This window comes from Peromyscus maniculatus, chromosome 5, assembly GCF_049852395.1.
Source record: "Peromyscus maniculatus bairdii isolate BWxNUB_F1_BW_parent chromosome 5, HU_Pman_BW_mat_3.1, whole genome shotgun sequence".
In the NCBI taxonomy this organism is placed as follows: Eukaryota; Metazoa; Chordata; class Mammalia; order Rodentia; family Cricetidae; genus Peromyscus; species Peromyscus maniculatus.
Genome location: NC_134856.1, coordinates 139,057,124 through 139,073,275, shown reverse-complemented (window position 1 = coordinate 139,073,275; position 16,152 = coordinate 139,057,124). Strand labels below are relative to the sequence as shown.

Genomic DNA, 16,152 nt, shown 5'->3' with positions numbered 1-16,152 from the left:
GATATGTGGTCCTGGGTCGGCGCTGTGGAGGTTGGTGCTATCACTGGCTGTGTCTTTCACAGCTGAGCAGATAAACAGGGCAACTGAGCAGAGCCAGTTGGCTGGTCCAACCAAAGTAAAGATAAAGCTAACACCGCAGCGTTGGAAGACTGGCCTTACGTTTTCACCTTTAAAGCAAAGATTAGGCTGGTTGGTGGGGGAGAATGTGATCCATCACCCAACTCTGCCTACCCCAGGGCTCATAGTCCAATCCTCAGCCAAGCTTTGTCACCCAGCCACTTGGTGTCACACTATATGGGGGGAGGGGTCAGGTGGCAGACTCCTCATTCCTGTACAAGTTCACAGTCAGGTAAAATGGAATAGGAAGAGGTGTGGGCAGCGTGCAAGCCAGGCGCGTGGCGACAGCCCACCACATCCCCGAACGAGCCAGGCTTCTCTGCCAGCCTCTGACTCTGTGCTACCCACCAAGATTCCAGCCCCTCCTCCCCAGCCTGGCTTTCCACTTCAGTCTGGCCATGGCCTCCTCATAGGCTTCCTCTGAATTCACTCATCCTCCCCTTCACTGACAAGAGTGTTTGAGTGAATATTATACCGGAAACACTGATGTGTGGAAGGGACAAAACTATTGAGTTTATGGTTTTTAAGACATGCAAGGAGGATTTCTATGATATTCGTGTGTTTACGGTTAATATATAGCTTATTACATTCAGAAACGAGAAAAAAATGCATAGTACACTGCTCATTTTCTTTAGTTCTGCTCTATTCTGCTTTTAAAAATGAAGTTCTTGGCTGGAGAGATGCTCAGTGGTTAAGAGCACTGACTGCTCTTGCAGAGGACCCAGGTTGCAGTCCCAGCATCCAGCTGGTGGCTCACAACCATCCGTAACTCCAGTCCCAGGGGAGATGATGCTCTTCTCTGGTCCCTGGTTTAATGACTGGGTGTGGCACACCTTTAATCCCAGCACTGGGGAGACAGAGGTGGGAGAGTCTCTGTAGTTCAAGTCCAGCCTGGTCCACTCAGGACAGCCAGGACTACACACAGAGAGACTCTGTCTCAAAAAACAAAAGCAAGCAAACAAAAAACTAAAAAAATGCAGGGTTGTCCTATTACCAGTAGTAAATTCAGTAAACTTGATCCCTGTCTCAGGCTGTATCTGTCACAGAGAGTGTGCATGCTTGGTAAGGAATGTCACCCGTGGCATGACGCTGAGAATGGAATTCTTGTTCCTAGACAGCTTTTGCTGTTAGCATCCACTGAGTCAGTGACTGTGGTGTTCCTTGCAAAAGCAGTTTTGTTAATTCTGTCATTCTCCTACACTCAACTAGCCAGTGATTTTCTTATAGAAGTGTAACTGGAGTTTTCCTCTCCAGGGCCCACCAAGCCCCGGCAGTCCCGTAGCCCACTTGTAAAATAAACATACAGACATTTATATTATTTAAACTGCTCGGCCATTAGCTCAGGCCTTCCATTGTCTAGCTCTTACTCTTATACTCAGCCCATTTCTGTTAATCTATGTCGCCACGCATTCCGTGGCTTACCTGCTGCCTCTACATGATGTTCCCTGGACGGCAGGCTGGCGTCTCCTCTTCTCCGCCTTCCTGTTCTCTCAATTCTCCTCTCTGCTAGTTCTGCCTATACTTCCTGCCTGGCTACTGGCCAGTCAGTGTTTTATTTATCAATCAATCATCCACAGCACAGAAGAGGCCGTCCTGTACTTCCTAAAGTATCCATAAGCTGGATTGATTTTTATTTGCTGTGTTATGATCAATTACTGTATTTTGAAAGTAAGATTGTTTGATTTTGAAATAGGGTTTGCAAAACAGTGAAATATACATGTTAAGTGTACAGTCTGGTTAATTTTAAAGAGGGCATTGAATCCTTGGAACTAGAGTTATGGATGGTTGTGAGCTGCCATGTGAGTGCTAAGAACTGAACCTGGGTCCTTTGCAAGAACAAGCGCTTCTAACTGCGGAGCCGTCTCTCCAGCCTGTGTTTTATTCTCCTCAGCAGCAAACCCACCTCTTCATCAGTGAACTTCAGGTTCTTCTTCTTAAAAATCCCGCCACAACAGTATTACAGCTGACACCTTGGACACGTGTTCTTGCCCCTTTAAGTGGGCCTTTTAGCAAGCTTTCGCTCTAGAAGGGGTATTTTTTTTTCCAGACTTGGTGCATATTTCCATTTTTATTGGCTTTGCCCCATCTCCTCCCTCCCCCAAAGCTATATTTATTTATTTCAAGATTACTGGTTGGTTCAGCCTCATCAGGTCTGGATTTTGCCAGTCCATGTGTGTATGATGACATGGAGTTTGAATTTGGATTTAACCCCCATGCAAAGGAAACCATAGCTTCTCCTTTCTGTCCTAAGTTTCTCAGCTTTGATTTGCATAGAGGTGAAATCTCGACAGAGGATAGAGCATCTCCAAGGAGGATGTTTTGTTCTCTGGCATTCTATGTCACTTTCATCATCACAGCCAGCTTTAGGCAGAGGGCAATCTTACTGCCATCAGTCTATTATCTGGGAAATAAATTAGAGAGGAAACCATATGCTCAAGACTTCCGGTCCTTCTGGGCACTCTTTACATATCTAGTTTACAGTTACCACTCTGTGTCTGCATCCTTAAATGACTATCAGAACTTATTTTAGTATGAGCCATGACAACTGCACATCTAGTGTGGTGATACATTGTGTATCCTAATAAAATGTACCTGAGGATCAGAGGACAGAACAAGTCATTAGATTTAACATAGAGGCCAGGCAGTGGTGGCACACACCTTTAATCCTAGCACTCGGGAGGCAGAGATCTGTCTGGATCTCTGTGATTTCAAAGCCACCCTGGACTACATGAGATTGATTCAGTCTAGGAGAGAAACAGAGCCAGGCAGTAGAAGCACACACCTTTAATCCCAGCACTAAGAAGGAAGTGATGGCTGGGTGGAGAAAGGTATATAAGGTGTGAGGAGACAGGAACTGAAGCCTTTTCAGGCTGAGGTGTCGTAGAGGTAAGAGGTGGCTATGGCTTGTTCCTTTATCTCTCTGATCTTCAGGCAAATTTTATTTATTTATTATTATTAGGGTACATAGCATATCACCACACTCTGGGATAGCAGGCTTACCACTCTAGGCATGCGTTCTCTAGTGGGCCAGCTGGTAGTCATGGCCTCTCTACTTTTGTTTAGTTCTGTACATCTTGCCTTAGATGAAATACCCGTGCGGATGACTGGCCACTTTTTCTCCCAGGTTTCTGAGTTGAGGCGGCTGTTGGCAAGCATTCTTTTTCTTCCTAGGTGTTTGAAGCTGTGATTTCGTGGATCAATTATGAGAAGGAGACTCGCTTGGACCACATGGCAAAGCTGATGGAGCATGTCCGGCTCCCTCTCTTACCTAGGGATTACCTGGTCCAGGTCAGTGCTTGTGTGTTCAGTGTTGCTGGAGGAGAGCAGAGGTGATCCTGGCTGTGGGGCATGCCTGTGCACAGGCACATCACGAGTCTGTGGGAGGGAGGGCATCAGCCCCCTGGGTTGAGTGTGAAGAACTGTTGTAAGGACTAAGGAACTGTGAGGGTCCGGGCAAGCGGGTCAGCCCAGAGCTGGTTTTCTCTCGGATGAACAGAGAAAGAAGCATCATTTCATAATGCCCCTGTGTTCCCCCTCTGCTGTGCTCTGAGGTAACCCGAGGTCCAGGTCAGGACTGTGAAAACTGGCTCTTCACAGATGCATAGAGTTCTACTTCCTCCAAGAGAAGAAGAACAATGAAGAATTCTGGGGTGCACTCATGTTTCTTCATTTAGTTCATACAACGACCCTTTGAGGCAGTGATTGCAGATCGCTTGTTTCTTTTCCCCTTCCTTTCAATTTTGGGCCTTGAAGCTTGGAGGCTGGGATTGATCTGTCTGGGGTCCCTGGCTGGCATAAGGGAGTCATGACTGAGATCCACATCCACACAGCTCTGAAGCACACACTCGGTGACCATCCACCCTTGATAGCATCTGTCTTGTTCACACACAGGATGCTGATTTTGTACAGTAATGGTGTTAGGCTCTGTTGCAAACCCTCCAAATGTGTGACTTCAACAACGCTCAGGGCAGTCAGTCCTCAGTGGTTCCTGAGGAACGTTCCTACGCAAGGGTGAGGGAGAAGGCTGAGCAGGCCAGCAGCGCCTCTCTGCCCTCCTCACTCCCAGCCACACTTCACAGCTAGACCCTCAATTCCCTCATCTGGTCAAAATGATACCAGCCTTGATAGGACACTGTGGGGACAAAAAGAGATGATCCACGTGAGACCCGTGACACCGTTCAGCGAATGCTAGCTGATCATTTACGTCTGGGACCACAGGTGCCGTTTATTCCATAAGTGCTTGCCAAGTCCTGTGTGCCTGTCCCTCTTGTTCAAGCCTGAGGGGTCAGCTCTCTCCTGTCCGCAGTGTGACACCTTTGCAGGTACTTAGTGTGCTGGAAGTCCCCGGAGTGCTGCCACCTGGTGGCCACACGCTACCCCGACCTCGCCTGAGTTACCAATGTTACTGTCGCCCCCACCCTGTCCCCTGGAAACTGCCTGGTGGAGTGGCCTCCGGCACAGACTCAGTTTCACAGCCGAGGGTGGGTGCCCAAGGGACTGGGCTCCACAGAGAGCTAAGGAAGCTTCCGAGGCTCCACATCAGAAACTTACCAAAGACACGGCCTTATTCCGGTTATCATAGGAGGCCGGGTTTGGTATGGGAAGAGGTAACGGCCTGAGGAAGGTTATGCGAACCCTCCTTTGAAAAGGACTCTTATCAGGCCTCATGAAGTGAACTCCTCTAGGAAAGGATGCTTCATTAACTTTAGTTAACCTTGAAACTTAGAGTAGTTTAACCTGGTGGTGGTGCAGGAGGAGGGAAACGGTGGTCAGCCCGGCACTTTAGTGTGCGCCTTCAGGCTTCACGGTTGCAAATGGTTACTCAGCGTCCACCAGCCATTTAAAAACAGCATTCACATGGATACTATGCTGTTCTGTGATAAAACATCTAGCATAAACTTCACAACTTTGACCATTCTTACTAAAAAGCTTGTTTTATGTGTATGAACGCTTTGCCTGCGTGTGTGTCTGTGTACGTATGTGTGTGTCTGGCGCTCATGGAGGTCAGAAGAGGTCGCTGGATTCCCTGGAGTTACAGACAGCTGTAAACCACCTTGTGGGTCCTGGGGATGGAACCCAGGTCCTCTGGGAGAGGAGCCAGTGCTTGAACCACTGAGCCACCTCTTCAGCCCCCCACCCCCATTCTAATCATTAAGTGTGCAGCTCTGTGGTGTTAGTTCCCTCTGTCCACCATCACCACATGTGTCTGGAGCCTACTTATCACCCTGCGCTGCAGCTGAACGTGCATGCCAACTCCCAGGGAGGGGCTGCGACCTCCAGCCAAAGCCGCTCTTTGGCCCTCACCCCACTTTTTCTTTAACCCTAACCCTTTATGGCTTGTCCCCATCTAGTTCCTTCCCTACTGGGAAGGGGAAAGAAACCCAGATCATGCCTGGGAAAAAGAGGCCTCCAGAGGCGAAGTCTCCAGAGGCGAAGGCCTTGCTTCTTCAATCCATCTTTCCTGCCAGCTCCAAAGCTGCCAGAAGACGATGGCCTTGGCCATATGTTCACTCCCCCAGCTGATGGGGCTGGGAGAGGCGTGGCTATGCCTTCTCTGTCCATGACTGGCTTGAGGGCTGAGTGAATTCAGTTTCTCCACTTGAGCTGCGCAGGTTAGGAGCCTTGTAGTGTCCATCAGTGTCTTCCTTAGGGCTGGCACCTCAAAAACAAACAATTGATTGCTGTACCTGTGACGTGCCCATTTTATAGATGAGGAGGTTGAGGGTCAGGGAATCCACGTGGTGGAACAGGGACTAGAGGTGGGACTCTGCACTAGTTTGTAGCTCTGTGGGCCTCTCTTGGAGTCTGGGATGGTGTGGTACAGAGGGGGTGAGTGGGAGCTGGGAATGACCCAGCCTGGGGAGAGGCTAGGGAGGCACAGTCACACTCCGCGGGAGGATCACCTGTGGACTGTTGTCCCCAGACAGTCGAAGAGGAGGCTTTAATAAAGAACAACAACACCTGTAAGGACTTCCTCATCGAAGCCATGAAGTACCACCTGCTGCCCCTTGACCAGAGGCTCCTGATCAAGAACCCCAGGACCAAGCCTCGGACTCCGGTCAGCCTGCCCAAGGTAAGCCCCGGCCCAGCCTCTGCCCAGACTCAGGACCGTCCAGGGATGGAGGCCTTCCCCTTCCTCTTCAGTTCTTTCTGGCTCAGGGTTGCTTTTATGGTCCAAGAGATGGAGTCTGTTGGCTCCTCTTGAATTTGTTGTCCCCTCTCTGCTAGGAACTTGCTTTGCTTAGAGTTCCAAGGTGCTCACAGCGGCATCGGGGAGCTTTGAGCATAAGGTAGATGTCGCTCCTTCCTCTTCTCGTCCCACATCACGCTGTGTGCGCTGTTCTGAGAGAAGAGGAGGCATGAGCGTGCTGCACTGTGGGAGTCGAGACCTTCCCAGTCTGGTGCCGTTCCTCACCCCGGAAGGGACGTGGAGGGCAGCTGGGACTGACAACAGATGGCAGGTCTCCGGGAGTCTGACGGACGGACGGACGGACGGACGGACGGACGGTGGAGCGGGACAGGAAGTTGGGGACTGAGAAGCTGTGGAGGAGACCGCCGAAAGGAAAGGAAGGTGCTAGGTGATCCCGAGGCTCAGAACAGTCAGTGGGGTGCTGAGTGCTTGGTGCTCTCTCTCTCTGTCTGGTCTTCATGGCTCTCGTCTGTGGGACGAGGGATGTGGCCCTGGTGGTCCCTAGAGTCCTCAGGCTGGGCAGGAATCTTTCCACTGTCTTAACATACTGATGCGGTGGGGTGGGTAGGTGAGTGGGGGTGGGGGGTAGTCTCAGTCAGCCCAGCAGGAAGGGAGGCAGGAATGAGTCACATCAGCCATTGACTACACAGCAGGGTGCTACCAAGAAAGTGTTTAGACTCCTACCTTGTCATGATCCTCCTCCTCCTCTCCCTCCTTCTCTCCCTCCTCCTCCTCTTCTCAGCTAACTAATAACCCTTCTTCTTGCCTGCTGCTCCCAGGAAGGTTTCACAGAGCCAGAGAAACAGGTCATTGTCCAATGCTAACCACTTGGCTACTCTGAGATTGGTAGCCCCCCCACCCCCCCTATCCCATCCCTCTGGATCAGGCAGTGTCTATGTGTCACAACTGTTTCAACTGGTCCACAGCAGCTTGGTCTTTAGGAAGTTCTTGTCTTGGTTGAGGTCACCTTTGCTGTGATGAAACACCGTGACCAGCTACAACCTGGGGAGGAAGGGGTTTATTCGGCTTACACTTCCACATCCCTGTTCATCCCTGAAGGGAGTCAGGGCAGGAACTCAAGCAGGGCAGGAACACGGAGGTAGGAGCTAATACAGAGGCCATGGAAGGGTGCAGTTTACTGGCTTGTTCTTCATGGCTTGCTCAGCCTGCTTTTTTATAGAATCCAGGACCACCAGCTCAGGGATGACATCACCCACGATGGGCTGGGTCCTCGCCCATCAATCACTAATTCAGAAGACAACCTACAGGCTTGCCTACAGCCCAAATCTCATGGAGGCATTTCCTCAGTCGAGGCTCCCTCCCCTCCGATGACTCCAGCTGTGTCAGGGTGACATAAACTGGCCAGCCGGGTGTGTTTTATGTAAAAGTCTCCATAACCCTGAACATTGGTCCTGAGTTCTACACAGAAAACTGGGCTCACAGAAGTTCGATGTCTTGTCCAAGTGTCAGCACAGCCAGTGGTGGCCCACTGTCGGGCCATCCTCCCCCAGATCGCTCTCTGAGTCACATCTAATCCTGTGCAAACGCGGCGTGCACTTGGCGTGCACTTGCTGGCTGCTCTTGTCGCTCCACGTGCCCTTGGAGGCGCACGGACAGGGTTAGAGACTTCTGGTCTTTCTGGCCGCCTGCCTTGCTGTCCCTCAATGTCTTGTGTTTTGTTGAAACACCAAACTGAAACTTGTTTTTTATTTTATTACATTTAATTATTCTCTCTCCCTCTCTCCTCCCCCACCTCTCTCCGTGTTTGTGTGCATGCATGCATGTGTGTGGATAACTTGGGGGAGTTTGTTCTCTCCTTCCACAATGTGGGACCCTGGGATTGAACTCCAGTTGTAAAACTTGGTGGCAAGTACCTTTACCCACTGAGCCATCTTGCTGGCCCATCTTGTATTTTTTAAATAAAGAAATTTATAATTTATATTTCTTTAATTATAGAAATGTAGCTTTATTGCAGATTAATTAGAATACACACAATTTAGGAGTAAAGTAGAAGTCACCCGAAATCCCTCCATTGCAGGTACTGTTCAGCCAAGTTTTCTTTTTCAGAGAGATCTCTGTACCTTTATTCATAAATAACTGAGAATGTACATTTTTATGTATGCGGGATCTTCTGTATGAACTGAACTTTTACTCCCACTTAACCAAATGCTCCTCACTGCTTTTCCTATGGCAAGTACGGGCGAAGTCAGTGTGGGAAGTGTAATGGGCACGCGGCGCTTTGCTGTATGTCTGTACCATGTGTCTGTCACAATTCTCAACTGAGAGTCTTTGAAATAATTTCTGTTTTTATTTGCAAACGTATCTGTGCTAGATTTTTTTTTTTTTTTTTTACTAAATGACATGTTTTTGTTTGTGTCTCTTTGATCTTGAGTGCTATTAATCTTGGTTTCATGTCATTATTTGTATTTCTTTCGGGGAATTCTCTGTTTATGTCATCTGTCCCTGTCCTTATTGGCTTACTTATTTTTATTGATAGCTCTTAAGGGCATTTTCTATATTAAAGGCATCAGGCCTTTGTATGTGTGCATTTTCTTAGTTTGCAGTCTTCCTTTTAAGGATGATACTTTCTCCCAGCCCCTGCTTGTCTTTTTGTTTTCTCAGTAGTATCTTTGGAAGAGTAGAGTTCATAAAAATAAGTTATTTCTGTTGATAAGAAAAATTGTATATGTTTATCGTGTACATTATGATTTAAAATATTCTAAAGTATGTACACATTATAGAATGGAAAAACTGAGCAAGCCAGCATGTATTATGACCACATATACTTATATTTTATGGTGAGAACATTTACATTTTACCCTTAATGATTTTCAACAATGTAATGTTTTATTAACTGTGGGTGCCATGCTGTAGAGCAGAGCTCTAGAATTAGCCTTTCTACATGGAATGGAAGCCTGGTACACTTTAATTAACCCTAGCCACCCCCTCCCCCTCTGCCTGTTGTAACCACTGTAACTCTGTCTCTGAGTTTGCCTGTTTTAGACTCTGCATGCAGGTGAGAGCTGTCCTTCTGTCTGTCCTTCTGTGCCTGGGTTATCTTAGTGTTAAGCCCTCTGGCTTCAAACATTTTGCAAATGATAAGATTTCCTTCCTTTTTCAGGGTGAATAGTATTCCACCACGTTGTGTCCCACTCTCTGTCTGTCCCATCATGAGGCTGTAGCTTAGCCACTGTGGACAAGGCCATAGCCTACATCACAGTGACGGTGTCTTCTTGACAAATTGATTCATGTTCTTTGGATATGTATGTGGCAGTGAGATTGCTGGATCATGTATCAGAACTATTTTTAACTTTCTGAGGGGCCTCCACACTGTCTTCCAAAGTATGCTTGGGATAGCGGGTGCCTGAAGGTTTCATTTTTTTTTCTGTTGTGATTTATTTTGAGTTTAAGCTGAAAACAAACAACCCTTACCCTAACTTAAACTTTTTTTTTTCTGTAAGTTTGAACCTTTACATTTAAATCTATGGTTCCTTTTCAGAGGATTAAAGGAATGTGTTATATGAAGTGAGGATCACGTTTCACTTATTCTATGTTTGAATCTATGTTTGTAGCATGCCACAGGGGGAAGGACCCTCTCCCCGAGTCCTCGCCCTTAGCTCTAAGTGACCGACTGCACGTCCTGGCCTGTTTCTGGTTTGCACTCTGTGTGTTGCCTGATCTGTCTGCCCTGTGCAAGCCACGTTGCCCCGCTCACGGACTGTAAGTCCTGGGGACGGTCGTCTCAGTCTTGTTCTTGGGCGTGGTTTTTGCTAATTTCAGAGTCAGCTCATTTTCACTGGGGTTGGATTCCATCTCTAGGTCAATGGGGGAATTATCTGACAGTCTGCCACTCGTCTGTCCCTGTTTATTTGGCTCAGTGACCTCTCTCAGTGATGTTTTCTCTTGTCCACATATGGCTTTTGCCTGCTTGTTGTCAGATTTATTTATGGCATTTTTGTTTTGACACAATTATAAATGTTCTTTTTCCTTTTGGAAGTACTGGGAATCGATACTAGGGCCTCACACAACCAGCACTCCACCACTGACTTCCAGGAGAATTAGAGCTGACCGTGCACACCGCAGTATTTCCTTTCTAAAATCTGACTTTTGATTGTTTGTCACCCGTGTGTGGAAACACAGTTGATGGGGAGGATCTTTACTGGCTGAATTGGTGATGTAAAGGTCGGTCTGTAAAGAGGAGGGGTGTTGGTTTCAGGAGCATGTGTGCACCCCAGGTGGAGGCTTTGACAACTGTTTATAGGATTCTCCTCTGCAGTGTACACTCTGTGCTAAGCTGTATGTTCTGTGGCAGCAGGCGTTATCCGCTGGTGTCCCTGGCACACAGCCCAGACCCTGGCACGGGGTGGCTGATGGTAAGGGTTCCCGTGAACGGTAGATGTGGTAAAAGAACAAGTAACGACTGTTTCTTCCACCTCTCGCTGTTCCCCACTGTCTTCAGCACCCACACGTGTTTTCGCTTACTGTGCACTCACTATGCATGGGTATAATAAGGATGTGCACCCTGCTTTATAGAATATTTGGTTCAGCCCACAAAACCATCCAACACTGAGTGAACCAAGCCACCATTCCCGGGAGACCAGACGACACTTAGATGAAATAAACAGATCTCAGAGCCCAGCCTGCACTGGGCTGTAAGTGGTCATGTGGCATCAGTTCACTCAATGTCCTTCCACAGTCACCCAGCACTGGGCTAACTGTCCATTCTTCAAGAGACTCTCAGGAGTCAGATGTGCAGAACAATGACATGACGTAAGTACCGTCATGGAGGAGTGCCCAAGACGCTCTTGCACTGTGGAGTATAATGAGGGAAGCCTTTTTTGGGCTGATACCCAAGCTGACAGAGTAAATGCAGACTGTCTGTGAGGCTCATGTCTGGACACTGGCTCTGATGGTAACTCAGGGTGATGGGTACTTTGTTTCTTGCATCTTCCTGGGTCATTGTCCGTGTCACAAAAAGCATCCACAGTATATGGATGACACAGTACATTGCTTACAAAGCAGTTGCTAGGCAGCCTCTCAGTGTTCCATGCCGAGCGTTCATCACTCGTTATCTTGTTTTGTCTTTATAATGGGTCTGGATGCTGGTAGAGAGCACTGAGAGTCGGGAGGGTTGAGTGACACTCCCAGAGCTTTCCCATCCATGGCAGTGCAGGATGACAGTCCCTACAGTGACAACAGCAGAGGACCTCGCTTACTGAGCAAAGGTGCCTCGCACTGGGCTAAGTCCTCTACAGTTACTACTCAGGATTTTCACAGTCGTAATCATTCCCGTTTTGAAGGTAGGAAAATTGACTTGTAGGATATGTCATCGACTCCCTATGGATTATGCATGATCTGTTTCCGTATTCCTCGCTGGCTCAACACAACAGATATTGACCGTGTTGCCGTTTCTGTGGGCAGCTGTCCCAGGGTGGCTTAGCTAGATTGTGCTGGCTCTTCTCTCTCATAAGCCAAACTGGAGGTCATGGTGACAGCCATCGAAAGGCTAGTCTGGGGAAGGCCTCGCTCACACAGCTGCTGGCCGACTTTGGTTTCTTGTCTCATGGGCCTCAGTGCAAGGTAGCTTGGTTCTCAAGTGAGGAACTTTACCACATAAAAGTGAGGAGCATGCTCCAGACAGAGGCTTCGGCCTCGCTGGAACCTCGTCGCAGAACCACCATCCATCCCTTCTGCTATTTTCTTTGATAGACGTAAGTCACTAAGGTAGCACACACAAAGGGCAGGGAGTTTATAGGAGGATCAGAAGATGTCTGCCCTGTCTTTGAAGTACAGCCAGTGGATGGTTGGGCTGAGATTTAAGATGAGGCTGAGTAGCTGCAAACTGCTGTGTGGCATTGGCCTCTAAACTCCACAGTCTTTTACCTCAGTCCTCTGTGGGAAGACACCTGAATCCTGCCCTCCGGGAAGTCTCTCTGAGATGGCAAGAGATTTGCGAATGACCAAGGAAGCAGAGGAAGAGGAGGTCCTCGGGCTCCTTGGAGGAACTCCAAGGACAGACTGTCTTGGGCTGTCAGAATTTCAGCTCAGACAGGCTTTCTGATACATCACACTTGGAAAAATAGAGTGATGGAGAGAGATTTGCACTCTCCTCAGGACTTCTCAGCAGTGACTGTCTGCAAGGAAGTCCTTTCCCTGAAAGGACTAGAATTCCTTGAGCTAGCAGCAGAGGGTGGTAAGGGTGTGTTCCTGAGGTGGGGACAGGCGATCATCCTGACACACTCTTGGCTCCCATACCTTTGGCACCCAGCATGCTCCCTGAGGCTGGGTTGCTAAGGACAACCAGAGGCCGTCTCTCAGTCTCAGAGCCTGCCTACATTGCCCAACTCCACAGATGGCAGCAGAAAAAAAAAATCAGGCTCTCGGAGGGTGCAAAGGAGACCTTTGGAAATACATTGGGCATGATGCTTTTCTGTGATTCCAACTCAGTGGGCGCCTCTATCCACCCCTGCAGAAATGATACAAAAAGCCATTTGGGATGGATAAGGGCAGCCTGCTCCTGTTTTGGACCATTCTGCTTTCAGATAAAACTGTTAGAAGCAGAGGCTGCTGGCAGGTGGTTAGGGTGACCTCACACCTGGCCCAAGTCCCTTGATTGGCACTGCCTCTCTTCCATCTCATTCCACGCTCCATCATACACCCTGGGATCCCGAGAGCCCTCACCTCGGGATAGAACCCCTGAGGTTCATATACTTCCCTCTCTCATTCAAGGCTCATACAGATTTCCTTTTTACATTTTCACTAGTCTTTTAGCAAGGTCTTTGAGCACCAGTGCTGGTGCCCAGTGTTTGCCTGTAACACGGTTTGCTGGTCACTGAGCCTTGTCATGTGAGCATCATATCACCTAAGCCTACAGATACCATGAGAAAGACCCCGGTTTCCAGATGTGATGCTGGTGTGAAAACACAGCCTAGCAAGGCTGAAAGTCTTGCCTGTGGTCAACAGATGACTAGTAACGGACTCACGTTGAGCCAAGATGAGTCTGACCCCAATGCCCCCATCTTTTCCGTCTTTTACTCCCTTTTTGGGCTTTGTGCTCCTGCTGTCTGCTTGCCAGAGCCCCACTGCCTCTGCATCTTGCCGTCAGCTCTTGCCAGGGCTCCTGTTGCTTAGGAGCCTGCATGGACCAGTCTTCTACTCTACTGGACACACTTCCTTCGGATGAATTTTTTGGTGTTAGCCCTGCGGCCCCACGCACCAGGGTAAGAGAGACTCGCTTCCTGCCCTGGCCCGAGGGACCGACTGGCTGGGCCTGCCTTCTGCCCGGCTCACCTGTCATGGAAGAGAGTTTGGACATACTCTACCCTTACTCCATGAAGAAGTGTGCACAGCCCAGGATGTTCCTCTGACCTGAGTGGACATTCCCTGTGGCTAGAGTCTTGGTCCACACAGGGGCCCTGTTTACCTGTGGTTCCAGTGCGTTCTTTCCTATTGGTAGTCTCCTGGAAGCAGAATGGTGGATGTGAAAGAGGATTGAATGAGTGTTTTAAAATTCATTATGTTGGCGGTCCACATTCTAAGAAACCAGGCTAAGAAATGTCACTGAAAGAAATGGCCATTTGACTTTCAGTGGTGGTGGTGTTCTCCTCGGCAGGTGCCTAATAACTATCCCTGCCGCGGTAGAGTTCAGCTGCCCATAGTCAGTCAACTAGAACTCTCCAGGGAGCAGAATGGCAGCCCTCACCACAGGGACAACTGAGACCTGCGATCAGGACACCAGGTACCTGCAAGACTTTCAAGTACAGTGCAGTTTTTAGGAGGATTATGTGCTGGTCAGCTAGCATTGTTGTTAGCCCAGAACCTGCTCTTCAACTCCTTATGATCCCCGCATCCCTATCCTTACCCAGGGTCACCCCAGGGGACAGATTATCCAAAAAGCAGTGATTGTTGCTGGGCACAAGGGGCTGGCATGTATCTGTAGTTTTACAAGGTTGAGGCAGGAGGATTGCTTGAGTCTAAGAGTTTGGGGCTAACTTAAATGACAGTGAGATAGTTAAGGCAAGTTTCAGGGAGGTTTGTGGACACACAGCCTTTATCGATACCCTGGAGGAGGGAGATGGGCATTGTCTGAAGTGTGTCAAGAAGCTGCGTTCATTAACATTAACATCCCAGACCCCCTACCCTATAGACCTGCCCTTGACTCCATTTGAACAAGAGGTGGTGGCAAGAAATGTACACTCTGCTTTTTCTCTGAAAAGGATTCTGCTGAGCCTGAACTGAGGGCTCCAGTATGAGGCTCACAGGAAAGGGACGTGAAGACTTGGCCTCGAACACTGCAGTGAGGCCTGTGTGTCCTGGTCTGGGAGCTGCAGTGAAGTCTGTGTGTCCTGGTCTGGGAGCTGCAGTGGGGCCTGTGTGTCCTGGTCTGGGAGCTGCAGTGAGGCCTGTGTGTCCTGGTCTGGGAGCTGCAGTGAGGCCTGTGTGTCCTGGTCTGGGAGCTGCAGTGAGGCCAGGCCTGTGTGTTTTGGTTTGCTTCGGAAGGGATTAGAGATCAGAAGTGACTCCCGAGCTTTGAAGATTTTGTGACCTACATTTGGGTCACAGACACTGTGAACCAGTTCCAAAGAGCAGTGACCAATGGGCAATAGGGAGTCTGGTGTCATGTCTGATACTGTGGAATGGTGGTAGTTTGGGGTTTTCCTTCTTCCTTATTTTAAAATCCTGGTGTGATCGGACACCCGATGGCCTGGGAATTGAACGCGGGTCCTCTGGAACATCAGTTAGTGCTCTTGACCGCTGAGCCATCCTTGGGCCTTTTCTTTTCCTGAGGTTTATACTCCTGCCAGTTCACATGGTCATATAGACGACTCCGTCTCTCTTCAGTAACAGATTGTGAGGAAGTAGAAAGCAGTGTGACAGTTCAGTGTGGCAGAAATTGTTAATGGCATGTCAGCAAGAAAGCCCTACAGGCCAGGGGTTAGAAACATGCTTCTCAATGTCTGACTTCTGGAGCAGAGCCTGGCATGTCCTGGGCCATGTGAGAAACAGATTCTCAGACAAACCATGGACCTGCTGAGTTGGAAAGGTTTGTGTGAGGACGGCCAGGTGGGTAAGACAGGCTTCAGGTTGTGCTCAACCCCGTGGCTTATGTTGACTGGCTGAGACTTTCACACATCCCGTAAGGGTGTTGAAATGTCAGGAAGGGGTGATACTATCATGATGGGGACAGTGTGAGTTTGCCTGAGCTTATCAAAATATGCAGGCTATTGTTATCTTTGGCATTTTGATTCTTATTTATTGATGGCATGTATAATGCTTTGGGAGTGTGGATGCCACAAGTCAGCACAGTTCATTAACATAGCAGATCATGGCTTTCCTTTGACTTAACCACACCCTGCAGCAAGAAATGCATATGAACTGCTGTTCAAAACAGACATCTAGATGGTATAACCAGAACAAATATTCCATAAGCTAATACCCTGGCTGTGTATTCTCTGTGATGTTCAGTTTGATGTATTCTGGTCACAACCCACGGAATTGATTTTCATGACTCCCTAATGACATGCAGTGTGCAGTGGGCAGTGTTGACATGGACCACAGTTTCTGTCCAGAACAGGAAGAGAAGCCATGGCAGCCTCACCTCTGTGTCACGTGGGCTTGGCCCCCCTGTCTGTCCTGCCTTCCTCTGCGGAGTGACCTCTGGCTGCTTACATGTGTTCTCAGACTTTGACATTCCTCATCTGTCAATCACACTGACAAGCAAATGACAGCACACTTGGCATGCCTGGCTGTGGCAGCTACGGCCTTACTTGTAGGGGGAAAAAGCACTTTCAGAGCACTGTCAGTCAAGTAACTCATTCAGTACCACAAAACAGTGTTTAAAATTT

The 16,152-nt window shown here is 48.7% G+C and overlaps 1 protein-coding gene across 4 annotated transcripts in view; it reads left to right on the top strand.

Moving 5' to 3' along the window:
• Klhl3 (kelch like family member 3) overlaps positions 1-16,152 on the top strand; it is a 121,413-nt gene that overhangs the window by 84,659 nt on the left and 20,602 nt on the right. For all 4 annotated transcript variants that reach the window (XM_006976751.4, XM_042278570.2, XM_076573441.1 and 1 more), the window contains exons 7-8: positions 3,289-3,405; positions 6,041-6,190. In XM_006976751.4, the coding sequence (XP_006976813.2) occupies positions 3,289-3,405; positions 6,041-6,190 (267 nt within the window). The remainder of the gene's footprint in view (positions 1-3,288; positions 3,406-6,040; positions 6,191-16,152) is intronic.